General features: G+C 40.0%; 3 protein-coding genes across 3 annotated transcripts in view; 2 read left to right on the top strand and 1 right to left on the bottom strand.

Annotated features, from left to right (window-relative positions):
- LOC119910771 (TNF receptor-associated factor 3-like) overlaps positions 1 to 771 on the top strand; it is a 20773-nt gene extending 20002 nt beyond the window's left edge. Inside the window, exons 14-16 of the mRNA XM_038729580.1 lie at positions 84 to 183; positions 271 to 496; positions 579 to 771. Coding sequence (XP_038585508.1) covers positions 84 to 183; positions 271 to 496; positions 579 to 759 — 507 coding nt within the window. The 3' untranslated portion in view covers positions 760 to 771. The remainder of the gene's footprint in view (positions 1 to 83; positions 184 to 270; positions 497 to 578) is intronic.
- Positions 772 to 842: 71 nt separating this feature from the next.
- Positions 843 to 7341, top strand: LOC119910772 (tectonin beta-propeller repeat-containing protein 2-like). The gene is made up of 7 exons (XM_038729581.1): positions 843 to 883; positions 2433 to 2527; positions 3002 to 3150; positions 3661 to 3700; positions 4206 to 4346; positions 4476 to 4625; positions 7005 to 7341. The coding sequence occupies exons 1-7, from the start codon at positions 843 to 845 to the stop codon at positions 7154 to 7156; spliced, it is 768 nt and encodes a 255-aa protein (XP_038585509.1). The 3' UTR covers positions 7157 to 7341.
- Positions 7342 to 16560: 9219 nt separating this feature from the next.
- Positions 16561 to 16908, bottom strand: LOC119910773 (ankyrin repeat domain-containing protein 9-like; the record flags this gene model as incomplete). The annotated part of the gene is made up of 1 exon (XM_038729582.1): positions 16561 to 16908. A coding segment is annotated over one exon (321 nt), but the record flags the coding sequence as incomplete, so codon positions are not given.
- Position 16909: the final 1 nt, after the last annotated feature.

A 16909-nucleotide genomic window follows, 5' to 3' on the forward strand; every position in this document is an offset into this window, starting at 1 on the left:
TGTGTGTGTGTGTGTGTCTGTGTGTGTCTGTGTGTGTCCCAGTGAGGCTCAGGGTCTGGACTTGATGTGCGTTGCCCTGGGAGACGGTGGTACCGCCTGGGCCCTGGATGCCAGTGGCAGCCGTGGTTCAGAACCGGTATCTGTGGGTCCAGACCGCAGGGGGACGACGACCACTGGTGGCAGGTGGGCCGAACCACTTCCTGTTTGTTAAAGCAGCGTGATGGGAGATGTGGCGTCGTTTCAGAGTCTAACTGTCTGTCCCCCCATCAGATCAGCATCTCGGACTACGTGGTCTTCGATCAGGGCAGTCTGTTCCAGACGCTGCTGCAGGCCACCCAGAGCGTTGCCACGGTAACCAGGGCGCCAGTGGAGCGGGTGGTGGCCTTCCTGTCGCAGTACTCGCAGTGCCAGCCGAGCCTGGTCAGCGCCAACGCCAGCGGAGTCTGGGTCGCCTCTGGCCGGAACCAGCTACACCTGGCCCGCGGCAGTCTCGTGGGTCAGTAGGGAAGGCAGAGTCCTGCAGAGCGGGGTTCAGATTCAGGGTTCAGGTTCTCAGCTGGTGTTTGTGTTTTCTTCAGGAACCTTCTGGCAGAACGTTGTTCCAAGAGGAACCGTCTCAGCCACCAGATGGACCTTCATCACGTCATCGGCTGTCCCGCACAGAGAAGGACACACACCTGCACACTGCACACACCCAGACCTCAACAAGCAGTCCTGGTCCACCGCCTGCCTTTAACTCTGAACGCACCTGACCGTTAGTCTGCCTGTGTCTCACCTGTGTCTCAGGTACTTCCTGTGGTTGGCTCAGAGCCGGAAGGATCTGTTCTGTGTCTGGGACCAGGATGGAGAGCTCCGCCCCTCCTCCGTCCCTCTACCACCTGAGGTAAAAACACCTGGCTCTGGTCCGCATTGACTCTGAAGTTCTCCTGTGTGTTCTGCTGATGTTCTACTGGGTTCTACCTGTGTGCTCAGGTGGAGCTGACTCACCTGTCTGCCTGCCGTGATGCTCTGTGGGGTTTGGACACGCACGGCAGAGTCAGTATTCGGACGCTGTCTCCGTCCTGTCCCATCGGACTCCACTGGACCCCCCTGGACCTCAGCCAGCTCGGTACGTACCCGGGTCATACAGGTGGAAGGTGGGCGGAGTCACAGGTCGCATTTATGTAGCTGATATGAGCTGACAGCAGCTGGACGGAAGAGTGAAGGGGAGGTTTCCTGAAATAAATATCTAAACACGACGAGTAGATGTCGTACTGCAGTATATAAAATATGTAGTATGTCAATATATACACAGAATACTGAAAGAGAAATACTTTGTAAAGGTGTTGTTGGGGGTCAGGTGTTCGTGTTTTTGGGGGTCAGGTTACAGTGTGACGCACAGACTGTGTTTCTCTGTGACAGCTGCAGGTTGTGTAACAGATCCAGAGGTCAACACGGAGTCTGTGTTGATGTCAGACTGAAACCTGACTGCTGGTTCAGGTCTGTTTTTAGTTCCCCTGCCCTTCTCACTGTCAGAGACCACATGACTGTCAGAGTCTGTTGAATCAACACTGAGTCAGAGGGCCTTTCTCATTTCCCAAATTTGTGCCTCCTCGATCCTCGACTTACAGCTGCTATATCTGTCAGAGGTCAGAGGTCGCACGCCTCTGGAGCAACGAGGGTTAAGTGTCTCGCTCAGGACACATCGGACTCTCACAGTGGATTTGAACCCGCGTCTCTCACACCAAAGGCATGTGTCTTATCCACTGAACCATCACCACCCCGGTTTCTGAGCGTAGCTCATCCAGGTAAACTTCGGGTTTAACTCTGGGTTTTCAGCACCACGAGGGCGGTTCACTTCTTCCCGGGTAGATCGCCATGGTAACTGATGCTGAACGGCTAACCTGCTCCGGAGCAGGTTCTGTTCCACATAAGAGATTGACTCTATGAAGACGCCGCCTACTGACCAATCAGCCGCCTACTGACCAATCAGCTCTCTAAGAAATGAGCGACATCATCTTACAGAGACTGATTAAAAGCCTCACGTCACTGTAGACCTGCAGGTTTTTACAGTAAACCTACTAACTGCTCTGAAATGATACGTTAAAATAAACAGGTTTCATTTTTCTTATCCATCCATCGTCAACCGCTTATCCTGCGTACAGGGTCACGGGGGGGTGGAGCCAATCCCAGCTGACATCGGGGCGAAAGGCGGGGTACACCCTGGACAGGTCGCCAGTCCATCGCAGTTGGCAGGATATTAAAATACTAAATTTAATATGAACGTAGGCTGTTAATTTTAGATTTGTAGCTTTCTTAAAGTCTAGCACAGAGACTGTAGTCATGTTCCGCCCACCTTCTCCGTCACAGCCGAGCTGAAAGAATAAGGCTGATGTTTTCATCCAGCTCACATGAACACATTATTACAGACTACTGTTCGCTTCTCCCTGCAGCTGCAGTGGTCCCGGCTGGGTCGGGAAACCCGGGTTGAGTTACCGAGTTGATAACCAGCTTCGTGGTACCGCTTATCTGGACCGCGATTGTTCGGGTTAGTGAAGCCAGATAACGTAAAGAGATCCTGGGTTTGTTGAACTGGCTTCGGGGTGCAGGACCCTGATCCACATCAAATAAACAAACGACCGTAGTGACTTTATTTACTGGACTATTCATGGAACCACAGAACAATCTGAGTATTTACTGGTTACTGCTAATTTATCAAATCAACCTTGAGATGTTGAATGTTGAAACTTTACCTGAGGTGATGAAACATGGCGGAACCGAAAAGACAGAACAGAACGAGTGAATAATGAAAACTTCGTTCGTCCGTGACTTCTTTATGGCCAAAATTCACAAAGGGCTACAGGTTCTACAGGTCCTGAGGATACCTCAGGGGCAGTTTGATTGGTCCAGTTTCTGGGGGTTCCAAAGGATGTTTCAGTAGTCCATGAGGTTTTAAGGTCCCACATGTTATATAAGTGTGTGTACAGGTGTGTTCAGGTAAAATGTCACCTGTGTGTCAAAGGGAGTGTTCGTCTGGTCAGTGTGAGCTGCGGCAGTCAGAACGTCTGGGCCGTGGACAGTCGAGGAGTCGTTTACTTCAGAGTTGGAACCCAGCCTCTGAACCCGAGCATGATGCTGCCAGCCTGGATCCACATAGAACCCCCTGTACAGGTAACACACACACCGGATCCACATAGAACCCTCTGTACACCCCCTGTACAGGTAACACACACACACCGGATCCACATAGAACCCCCTGTACAGGTAACACACACACACACGGATCCACATAGAACCCCCTGTACAGGTAACACACACACCGGATCCACATAGAACCCCCTGTACAGGTAACACACACACACCGGATCCACATAGAACCCCCTGTACAGGTAACACACACACCGGATCCACATAGAACCCTCTGTACAGGTAACACACACACCGGATCCACATAGAACCCCCTGTACAGGTAACACAAACCACCGGATCCACATAGAACCCCCTGTACAGGTAACACACACACACGGATCCACTAGAACCCCTGTACAGGTAACACACCACCGGATCCACATAGAACCCCCGGTACAGGTAACACACACACCGGATCCACATAGAACCCCCTGTACAGGTAACACACACACACCGGATCCACATAGAACCCCCTGTACACCCCCTGTACAGGTAACACACACACCCGGATCCACTAGAACCCCCTGTACAGGTAACACACACACACACCGGATCCACATAGAACCCCCTGTACAGGTAACACACACACCGGATCCACATAGAACCCTCTGTACAGGTAACACACACACACCGGATCCACATAGAACCCCCTGTACAGGTAACACACACACCGGATCCACATAGAACCCCCTGTACAGGTAACACACACACACCGGATCCACATAGAACCCCCTGTACAGGTAACACACACACACCGGATCCACATAGAACCCCCTGTACAGGTAACACACACACCGGATCCACATAGAACCCCCTGTACAGGTAACACACACACACCGGATCCACATAGAACCCCCTGTACAGGTAACACACACACACCGGATCCACATAGAACCCCCTGTACAAGTAACACACACACACCGGATCCACATAGAACCCCCTGTACAGGTAACACACACACACCGGATCCACATAGAACCCCCTGTACAGGTAACACACACACCTGATCATCCAACTGTGACGTCATGTCTCTGCAGCCAATAGGAGTGCAGCTGGTCAGTATCAGACGAGTCCTAACGACCGCCTCCTCTGGGCCTTGGACAACAGAGGAAGCGTCTTTGTCAGGACCGGACTCAGTGATGAGATGCCTGTGGGGACGGACTGGGAGCTGGTACCAGGTACGTGCCTGTCTTTCTGATCCGAATACCTGTTCAGGAGGTTCTGTAAATGATGGACTGACTGGTGTTCAGGGTCTCACGTGTGTTTGAATGCTGTACTTTAATCGTGTACATGTTTGTGTACTTTAGGTCTGGCGGTCAGTCAGCTGGTCCTCAGCTCTCGGACAGTTTGGGTTCGGTGTGTAAACGGAGATCTGGCTCGACGTTACGGCGTCTCTGACAGAAACCCTGCAGGAGACTACTGGAAGAAGATCCCCGGAAACGCCAACTGGTTAACTGGTGAGACTGGGTTCATACTGGAGAGACTGGGTTCATACTGGTGAGACTGGGTTCATACTGGTGAGACTGGGTTCATACTGGAGAGACTGGGTTCATACTGGTGAGACTGGGTTCATACTGGAGAGACTGGGTTCATACTGGTGAGACTGTGTTCAGACTGGAGAGACTGGGTTCATACTGGTGAGACTGGGTTCATACTGGTGAGACTGGGTTCATACTGGTGAGACTGTGTTCAGACTGGAGAGACTGTGTTCAGACTGGAGAGACTGGGTTCAGACTGGAGAGACTGGGTTCATACTGGTGAGACTGGGTTCATACTGGTGAGACTGGGTTCAGACTGGAGAGACTGGGTTCATACTGGAGAGACTGGGTTCATACTGGTGAGACTGGGTTCATACTGGTGAGACTGGGTTCAGACTGGAGAGACTGGGTTCAGACTGGTGAGACTGGGTTCATACTGGTGAGACTGGGTTCAGACTGGTGAGACTGTGTTCAGACTGGAGAGACTGGGTTCAGACTGGTGAGACTGGGTTCAGACTGGAGAGACTGGGTTCAGACTGGAGAGACTGGGTTCATACTGGTGAGACTGGGTTCAGACTGGAGAGACTGGGTTCATACTGGTGAGACTGGGTTCATACTGGTGAGACTGGGTTCAGACTGGAGAGACTGGGTTCAGACTGGAGAGACTGGGTTCATACTGGTGAGACTGGGTTCAGACTGGAGAGACTGGGTTCAGACTGGTGAGACTGTGTTCATACTGGTGAGACTGGGTTCAGACTGGAGAGACTGGGTTCAGACTGGAGAGACTGGGTTCATACTGGTGAGACTGTGTTCAGACTGGAGAGACTGTGTTCAGACTGGAGAGACTGGGTTCAGACTGGAGAGACTGGGTTCATACTGGTGAGACTGGGTTCAGACTGGAGAGACTGGGTTCATACTGGTGAGACTGTGTTCAGACTGGAGAGACTGTGTTCAGACTGGTGAGACTGGGTTCATACTGGTGAGACTGGGTTCAGACTGGAGAGACTGGGTTCAGACTGGAGAGACTGGGTTCATACTGGTGAGACTGTGTTCATACTGGAGAGACTGGGTTCAGACTGGAGAGACTGGGTTCAGACTGGAGAGACTGGGTTCATACTGGTGAGACTGGGTTCATACTGGAGAGACTGGGTTCAGACTGGTGAGACTGGGTTCAGACTGGAGAGACTGGGTTCAGACTGGAGAGACTGGGTTCATACTGGTGAGACTGTGTTCAGACTGGAGAGACTGGGTTCATACTGGAGAGACTGTGTTCAGACTGGAGAGACTGGGTTCATACTGGTGAGACTGTGTTCAGACTGGAGAGACTGGGTTCATACTGGAGAGACTGTGTTCAGACTGGAGAGACTGTGTTCAGACTGGAGAGACTGGGTTCAGACTGGAGAGACTGGGTTCATACTGGAGAGACTGTGTTCATACTGGTGAGACTGGGTTCAGACTGGTGAGACTGGGTTCAGACTGGAGAGACTGGGTTCAGACTGGAGAGACTGGGTTCATACTGGAGAGACTGGGTTCAGACTGGTGAGACTGGGTTCAGACTGGAGAGACTGGGATCATACTGGTGAGACTGGGTTCAGACTGGAGAGACTGGGTTCATACTGGAGAGACTGGGTTCAGACTGGAGAGACTGGGTTCAGACTGGAGAGACTGGGTTCAGACTGGTGAGACTGGGTTCAGACTGGAGAGACTGGGATCATACTGGTGAGACTGGGTTCAGACTGGAGAGACTGGGTTCAGACTGGAGAGACTGGGTTCAGACTGGAGAGACTGGGTTCAGACTGGAGAGACTGTGTTCATACTGGTGAGACTGTGTTCAGACTGGAGAGACTGTGTTCAGACTGGAGAGACTGTGTTCATACTGGTGAGACTGGGTTCAGACTGGAGAGACTGTGTTCAGACTGGAGAGACTGTGTTCATACTGGTGAGACTGGGTTCAGACTGGAGAGACTGGGTTCAGACTGGAGAGACTGGGTTCAGACTGGAGAGACTGTGTTCATACTGGTGAGACTGTGTTCAGACTGGAGAGACTGGGTTCATACTGGAGAGACTGTGTTCAGACTGGAGAGACTGGGTTCAGACTGGAGAGACTGGGTTCATACTGGTGAGACTGGGTTCAGACTGGAGAGACTGTGTTCAGACTGGAGAGACTGGGTTCAGACTGGAGAGACTGGGTTCATACTGGTGAGACTGGGTTCAGACTGGAGAGACTGGGTTCAGACTGGAGAATCCGCATGAACCAGCCTGAAGTGTGTGTATTACTTGTGTATTCTCAGTAACAGACGTTGATTTGATGTACCTCAGATGTGTCATATTCTCCGGTGTGTCTCTCTCTCTCTTCAGTGACTCCAGAGGACGAGTTGTGGGCGGTGACTCTGATTGGTGGATTGTCCCGTCGCCTGACGAAGCTCCTCCCACAGACTCCCTGTAGACCCGCCCCCTCAGGCCCGTCCCTCAGTGGAGACGACGTTGATGACGAATGGGAGCTCATCTGACCAGTGACATCACTGTGATGTCACCACTGTTTGGTGTTGGTCTGTCTGATCTGGATCCACCTGGAGGGACGTCATCTTAGTGACATCACTGTGGGTTGTGTGATGCCACAGACCGACACTGAGCAGGCAGGTGACATCATTTCCTGTGACATTAATGTTTAGAGGACAATTCTGAAGGACGATGCCACACACAGGGAGCCCAGCGGGCTGCTGGGAAATGAAGTGAAATAAGTTTCAGTTTTGTTTCTAAAGGAAGCACTTAAATCTGAAGGGACTGGTTCAGTGTGGTTCTTACTGGTTCAGTCTGGTTCTAACTGGGTCTAACTGGACTAATGTTTCATTCCTGTTCAGCTGTCTGTTTCTATGTGAGGACATTAAGGGAACACGTTTACTCCAGTTCTAACTGGTTCAGTCTGATTCAGTTTATTTGAGACTAGTTAGCTTGAAGCTAATTATTAAAGGGACGCTCACTCCAGTTCATGTGATCAATGCACGACCGATCGATATTTAGTAGTGACCTGGACTTAATGTTTGTTTGTTTTTATGCTTTTAACTGGAGCTGCTTCTTCTTCACTTTAACTTCTTCAGTTTTTCTTCTTCTGGAGTTAAATGAGTCGAACTGGTTTGGATTCTAGTTGCTGGTTCACCTGTGGAAGTGTTGCCCTCATGCACAGTTACCACGGCAACAGGCAGGGCCCCCCCCCGATCCATAAAAAACATGTAAAAATGTAAATTTAATAAATGTCTGTTTGTGTTTGTGTTTGTTGTTAAAACAAGTTTCACCCAATAAGATTTAAAACAAAACCTGGACTATAGTTGACCTTGATTGATCCTGATGTACTGTGTTGGCCCCCTATGCACTGTATTGAACCCTGATGGACCCCGATGGACTGTAGTGGACGCCATGGACTGAGGGGGACCCTGATTGACTCTGGTGGAACCTGATGTACTGTAATGGACTCTGGTGGAGCCAGTAAGGAGCAGGTCTGAGTTCTGAACTGGATTTATAAAAAAAACTCTGGGTTTGTCCTTTAAATGTTGACTCCTCGTTGCCATGGAAAAACCTGAGCAGGTATGACTGCGTCATGATGTCATCCTGCTGTCAGCTGATTGGTTGGCTGTCCTGACCAGTAAGAATTCAGTGTAAACTCGCCTGTTGCTAGAATTCATTCATTAACTTAATAAACATGCTTAAACACTGAAGCAGAATCAGGTTATTGAGTACAAGTGATTATTGATTATTATCTGAGAGCTGCTGAGAGGCCCAAAGTGACCCTTGCATGAACAAACATAAAGACCTGAAGGTGAAAACCTCCAAAAATCTGATTTATCAGTGACCAATAAATAATTTCAGTTTTGAGTTGATACATCTATCAAAACAACTATCAATACATTTATCTGACGCTTTTATCCAAAGCGACTTACAATTGCTATACATATCAGAGGTCGCACGCCTCTGAAGCAACGAGGGGTTAAGTGTCTTGCTCAGGGACACATTGGTGAATGTCTCAGAGTGGGAATTGAACCTAGGTCTCCAACAGCAAAGGCAAGCATCTTATCTATACGCCACCACCACCCCAATAAATCTATCAATGCAACTATCAATAAATACAACTATCAATAAATCTACCAATAAATCAATCAATAAATCTATCAATACAACTATCAATACATTTATCAAAACATCTATCAATACATCTATCAAAACATCTATCAATAAATCTATCAAAACAACTACCAATAAATCTATCTATACATCTATCAATGAAGCTATCATTAATTCTATCAATGGAACGATCAATACATCTATCAATAAATCTATCAAAACAACTATCAATACAACTTTCAAAACAACTATCAATACATCTATTAATACAACTATCAATGAATCAATCAATACATTATCTATACATCTATCAATGAAGCTATCATTAATTCTATCAATGGAACGATCAATACATCAATCAATACATCTATTAATACAACTATCAATAAATCAATCAATACATTATCTATACATCTATCAATGAAGCTATCATTAATTCTATCAATGAAACGATCAATACATCTATCAATAAATCAATCAATACAACTATCAATAAATCAATCATACATCTATCAATAAATCTATCAATACATTTATCGAAACATCTATCATTACATCTATCAAAACAACTAGCAATAAATCTATCAAAACAACTATTAATACAACTATCAATACATCAATCAATACATCTATTAATACAGCTATCAAATCTATCAATACATCTATCAATAAATCTATCACTACATCTATCAATAAATCCATCAATAAAACTATCAATAAATCTATCAAACAACTATTAATACAACTATCAATACATCAATCAATACATCTATCAATAAATCTATTAATACAACTATCAAATCTATCAGTACATCTATCAATACATCAATCAATACATCTATCAATAAATCTATTAATACAACTATCAAATCTATCAATACATCTATCAATACAACTATCAATACATCTATCAATACAACTATCAAAACATCTATCAATAAGTCTATCAAAACAACTACCAATAAATCTGTCTATACATCTATCAATGAAGCTATCATTAATTCTATCAATGGAACTATCAATACATCTGTCAATACATCTATCAATAAATCTATCAAAACAACTATCAATACAACTTTCAAAACAACTATCAATACATCAATCAATACATCTATAATACAACTATCAATAAAGCAATCAATATTTATCAATAAATCTATCAATACATCTATCAAAAACTATCAATAAATCTATCAAAACAACTATCAATAAATATATCAACACATCTATCAATACATCTATCAATACAACTTTCAATACATCTATCAATAAATCAATCAGTACAACTATCAATAAATCTATTAATACAACTATCAAATCTATCAATACATCTATCAATAAATCTATCAATACAACTATCAATACAACTATTAACATCTATCAATAAGTCTATCAAAACAACTACCAATAAATCTATCTATACATCTATCAATGAAGCTATCATTAATTCTATCAATGGAACTATCAATACATCTATCAATAATCTATCAAAACAACTATCAATACAACTTTCAAAACAACTATCAATACATCTATCAATACAACGTTCAATACATTAATCAATACATCTATCAATAAATCTATTAATACAACTATCAATCATCTATCAATACACTTTCAATACATCAATCAACATCTATAAATAAATCAATCAATACAACTATCAATAAATCAATCAATACATCTATCAATAAATCAATCAATACATCTATCAATAAATCTATCAAAACAACTATCAATACATCTATCAATACATCAATCAATACATCTATTAATACAACTATCAATAAATCAATCAATACATTATCAATAAATCTATCAATACATCTATAAAAACAACTATCAATAAATATATCAACACAACTATCAGTACAACTATCAATAAATCTATCAAAACAACTATCAATACAACTATCAATACATTTATCAAAACATCTATCAATACATTTATCAAAACATCTATCAATACATCTATCAAAACATCTATCAATAATCTATCAAACAACTACCAATAAATCTATGTATACATCTATCAATGAAGCTATCATTAATTCTATCAATGGAACGATCAATACATCTATCAATAAATCTATCAAAACAACTATCAATACAACTTTCAAAACAACTATCAATACATCAATCAATACATCTATTATACAACTATCAATAAAGCAATCAATACATTATAAATAAATCTATCAATACATCTATCAAAAAAACTATCAATAAATCTATCAAACAACTATCAATAAATTTATCAACACAACTATCAATACATCTATCAATACAACTTTCAAAACAACTATCAATACAACTATCAATACATCTATCAATACAACTTTCAATACATCAATCAATACATCTATCAATAAATATATTAATACAACTATCAATAAATCAATCAATACATCTATCAATAAATCAATCAGTACAATGAAGCTATCATTAATTCTATCAATGGAACTATCAATACATCTATCAATACAACTATCAATACATCTATCAAGACATTTATAAAAAGATCTATCAATACATCTTTCAAAACAGCTATCAATAAATCTATCAAAACAACTATCAATACATCTATCAATACAACTATCAATACATCTATCAAGACATTTATAAAAAGATCTATCAATACATCTTTCAAAACAACTATCAATAAATCTATCAAAACAACTACCAATGAATCACTCAATACATCTATCAAAAATCTATCAATACAACTATCAATACATCTATCATACAACTATCAATACATCTATCAAGACATTTATAAAAAGATCTATCAATACATCTTTCAAAACAACTATCATAAATCTATCAAAACAACTACCAATGAATCACTCAATACATCTATCAATAAATCTATCAATACAACTATCAATACATCAATCAATACATCTATCAATACAATTATCAATACAACTATCAATACATCTAAAGATACATCTATCAAAACATCTATCAATACATCTATCAAAACATCTATCAATACAACTATCAAAACATCTATCAATACATCTATCAAAACAACTATCAATAAATATATCAACACAACTATCAATACATCTATCAATAAATCTATCAATACATCTATCAATAAAACTTTCAAAACAACTATCAGTACAACTGTCAATATATCTATCAAAACAACTATCAAAACAACTATCAATACAACTATCAATACATTTATCAAAACATCTATCAATACATCTATCAAAACATCTATCAATAAATCTATCAAAACAACTACCAATTAATCTATCTATACATCTATCAATAAATCTATCAAAACAACTACCAATTAATCTATCTAGACATCTATCAATGAAGCTATCATTAATTCTATCAATACAACTATCAATACATCAATCAATACATCTATCAATGAATCTATTACTACAACTATCAATAAATCAATCAGTACATTATCAATAAATCCATCAATACATCTATCAATAAATCTATTAATGCAACTATCAATCTATCAATACATCTATCAATACATCTATCAATACAACTATCAATACAACTATCAAAACATCTATCAATAAGTCTATCAAAACAACTACCAATAAATCTATCTATACATCTATCAATGAAGCTATCATTAATTCTATCAATGGAACTATCAATACATCTATCAATAAATCAATCAAAACAACTATCAATACAACTTTCAAAACAACTATCAATACATCAATCAATACATCTATTAATACAACTATCAATAAAGCAATCAATACATTATCAATAAATCTATCAATACATCTATCAAAAAAACTATCAATACATCTATCAATACAACTATCAATACATCTATCAATACAACTTTCAATACATCAATCAATACATCTATCAATAAATCTATTAATACAACTATCAATAAATATATTAATACAACTATCAAATCAATCAATACATCTATTAATAAATCAATCAGTACAATTATCAATGAAGCTATCATTAATTCTATCAATGGAACTATCAATACATCTATCAATACAACTATCAATACATCTATCAAGACATTTATCAAAACATCTATCAATACATCTTTCAAAACAACTATCAATAAATCTATCAAACAACTATCATACATCTAAAGATACATCTATCAAAACATCTATCAAAACATCTATCAATACATCTATCAATACAACTATCAATACATCTAAAGATACATCTATCAAAACATCTATCAAAACATCTATCAATACAACTATCAAACAACTATCATACATCTAAAGATACATCTATCAAAACATCTATCAAAACATCTATCAATACATCTATCAATACAACTATCAATACATCTAAAGATACATCTATCAAACATCTATCAAAACATCTATCATACATCTATCAAAACAACTATCAATAAATCAATCAATACATCTATCAATAAATCAATCAATACATCTATCAATAAATCTATCAATACATCTATCAATAAATCTATCAAAACAACTATCAATACATCTATCAATACATCAATCAATAAATCTATTAATACAACTATCAATACATCTATAAAAACAACTATCAATAAATATATCAACACAACTATCAATACATCAATAAATCTATCAATACAACTATCAATACATCAATAAATCTATCAATACAACTATCAATACATCTATCAATACAACTATCAATACATTTATCAAAACATCTATCAATACATCTATCAATAAATCTATCAAAACAACTACCAATTAATCTATCAATACAACTTTCAAAACTATCAATACATCAATCAATACATCTATTAATATAACTATCAATAAATCAATCAATACATTATCACTACATCTATCATACTACTTTCAAAACAACTATCAATACATCTATCAATACAACTTTCAATACATCAATCAATACATCTATCGATAAATATATTAATACAACTATCAATAAATCTATCAAAACAACTATCAATACAACTATCAATACATCTATCAATAAATCTATCAATACAACTATCAATAAATCTATCAATGCAACTATCAATGAATCAATCAATACATCTATCAAAACATCTATCAATACATCTATCAATAAATCAATCAATACAACTATCAATACATCTATCAATAAATCTATCAATACAACTTTCAAAACTATCAATACATCAATCAATACATCTATTAATATAACTATCAATAAATCAATCAATACATTATCACTACATCTATCATACTACTTTCAAAACAACTATCAATACATCTATCAATACAACTTTCAATACATCAATCAATACATCTATCGATAAATATATTAATACAACTATCAATAAATCTATCAAAACAACTATCAATACAACTATCAATACATCTATCAATAAATCTATCAATGCAACTATCAATGAATCAATCAATACATCTCTCAAATCTATCAATACATCTATCAAAACATCTATCAATACATCTATCAATAATCAATCAATACAACTATCAATACATCTATCAATAAATCTATCAATACATCTATCAAACCAACTATCAATACATCTATCAATACATCTATCAATACATCTATCAAACAACTATCAATACATCTATCAATAAATCTATCAATACATCTATCAATAAATCTATCAAACCAACTATCAATACATCTATCAATACATCTATCAATAAATCTATCAATACAACTATCAATACAACTATCAATAAATCTATCAATGCATCTATCAATACACATCTATCAATACATCTATCAATAAATCTATCAATACACATCTATCAATACATCTATCAATAAATCTATCAAACCATCTATCAATACACATCTATCAATAAATCTATCAAACCAACTATCAATACATCTATCAATACATCTATCAATAAATCTATCAACACAACTATCAATACAACTATCAATAAATCTATCAATGCATCTATCAATACACATCTATCAATACATCTATCCATAAATCTATCAATACACATCTATCAATACATCTATCAATAAATCTATCAAACCAACTATCAATACATCTATCAATACATCTATCAATAAATCTATCAATACAACTATCAATACAACTATCAATAAATCTATCAATGCATCTATCAATACACTATCAATAAATCTATCAATACACATCTATCAATACATCTATCAATAAATCTATCAATAAATCTATCAATACAACTATCAATAAATCTATCAATAAATCTATCAATGCATCTATCAATACACATCTATCAATACATCTATCAATAAATCTATCAATAAATCTATCAATACACATCTATCAATAAATCTATCAATAAATCTATCAATACATCTATCAATACACATCTATCAATACATCTATCAATAAATCTATCAATACACATCTATCAATAAATCTATCAATAATCTATCAATACATCTATCAATACACATCTATCAATACATCTATCAATACATCTATCAATAAATCTATCAATACACATCTATCAATACATCTATCAATGCAACTGAGAGTGTGAAGGTCAAAATGTGTGTGAGTGTGTGTGAGTGTGAGAGTGTGTAAGTGGGTGCGTGAGTGAGAGCGCGTGTGTGTCAAAAGTTTGACAGAGTGCGTGTGTGTGAGAGTGTGTAAGTATCAAAATGTGAGTGTGTGTGTGCGTGAGTGCATGAGAGTGCTTGTGTGTGTGAGAGCGCGTGTGTGTCAAAAGTGTGAGAGTGTGTGAGAGTGTGTGTGTGTGCGTGAGTGCATGAGGGTGCTTGTGTGTGTGGGAGCGTGTGTGTGTGTCAAAAGTGTGAGAGTGTGTGTGTGTGTGTGTGTGCGTGAGTGCATGAGAGTGCGTGTGTGTAAGTGTCAAAATGTGAGTGTGTGTGTGTCAAAAGTGTGAGTGTGTGTGTGCGCGTGGGTGCTTGAGAGTGCGTGTGTGTGTGAGAGCGTGTGTGTGTGTCAAAAGTGTGAGAGTGTGTGTGTGTGTTTGTGTGTGTGTGCGTGAGTGCATGAGAGTGCGTGTGTGTAAGTGTCAAAATGTGAGTGTGTGTGTGTCAAAATGTGTGTGAGAGTGCTTGAGAGTGCGTGTGTGTGTGAGTGTCAAAATGAATGTGTGTGTAAAAGGGAGATGGGGGTTTCATGTATCCATGTTTTTACACTTGTGTGTTGTCGTGAGCGTTGCACCAACTTCTTAGCAACTTAGTTGCATTTTAATAAAGTATTGAATCTTGAATCTTGAACTATCAATACGTATCAAAACGTCCATGGGCTGAGAGGAACCTGCAGACACAAGTCAGGGCAGAAAAAACAAACTTCCAATTTTGTTTTTACGTCATTTTTATTTACGATTTCCTGCAGACACGTGAAGAACAAACTGTTTGCAGGTCACTTCTGTTGTGATGTCACTGACGTCAGGATAGTGAAAAACACATTTCTGCCCACTCTCTAAGAAAAGCTCATAAGTCCCAGCTGAGGAGCTCTACGCTTTGTCCCAACCCGAAGTGTCCTGTCAGTCTGAGCTGAGGACGATCACAGCGATCGTCCGATAGCTCGGCTGCGAAAACGGAATCAGGAAACAGTTTCACGGTCAGCTGTTTGTCTTCATGAGTCTGGAGGAGATCTAAAGTCTGAACTCTGAGGTAGAACATGTTCATCATCAGAACCCGGAACGCTGACTCAGCTCGTCTGAAACACTCACTCATTCACTTTAAAGCTGCACACAGTCATTAAAGATTCCTCTTAAAACCTCGTATCTCCTTCATAAAGCCTGTTGTTGATGGAGATACAAGGTTTGTACCTGACAGACATCAGCTGTGTTTCCAGTTTTTTTACATTTTATTACATCATGTGTTGCCATAGTGACAGATGATGTCACTGCCAGCTGTGCAGCTGCAGGAAGTGGGGCAGGGCGGTGATCTGATCTGGGCCGGACCGGGCCAGACACCTGAGCGCCTGCAGCAAGAGGGGGGGCGGGGACAGACCGCACAGCCAGCTAAACACTTCGTTTCCCAGCAGGCTTTGCCAGCGTTGCGGTTCGTCCCACAGGCGCTGCAGCGCTGGTGGTTTGGACAGGAAGAGCAGCAGGTAGTCAACGCAGCGCTGCGCGTGGCGCCGCTCCGCCGCGTTGGAGGAGACGAGTCGCAGCAGCGCCGCATCGAGGCCGTCGGGTTGAGCGCGCCGTGGACCAGCAGCA

Source organism: Micropterus salmoides, unplaced genomic scaffold (assembly GCF_014851395.1).
Source record: "Micropterus salmoides isolate LMB-PRFRI ecotype aquatic unplaced genomic scaffold, ASM1485139v1 Ms_hic_scaffold_19, whole genome shotgun sequence".
Classification (NCBI taxonomy): domain Eukaryota; kingdom Metazoa; phylum Chordata; class Actinopteri; order Centrarchiformes; family Centrarchidae; genus Micropterus; species Micropterus salmoides.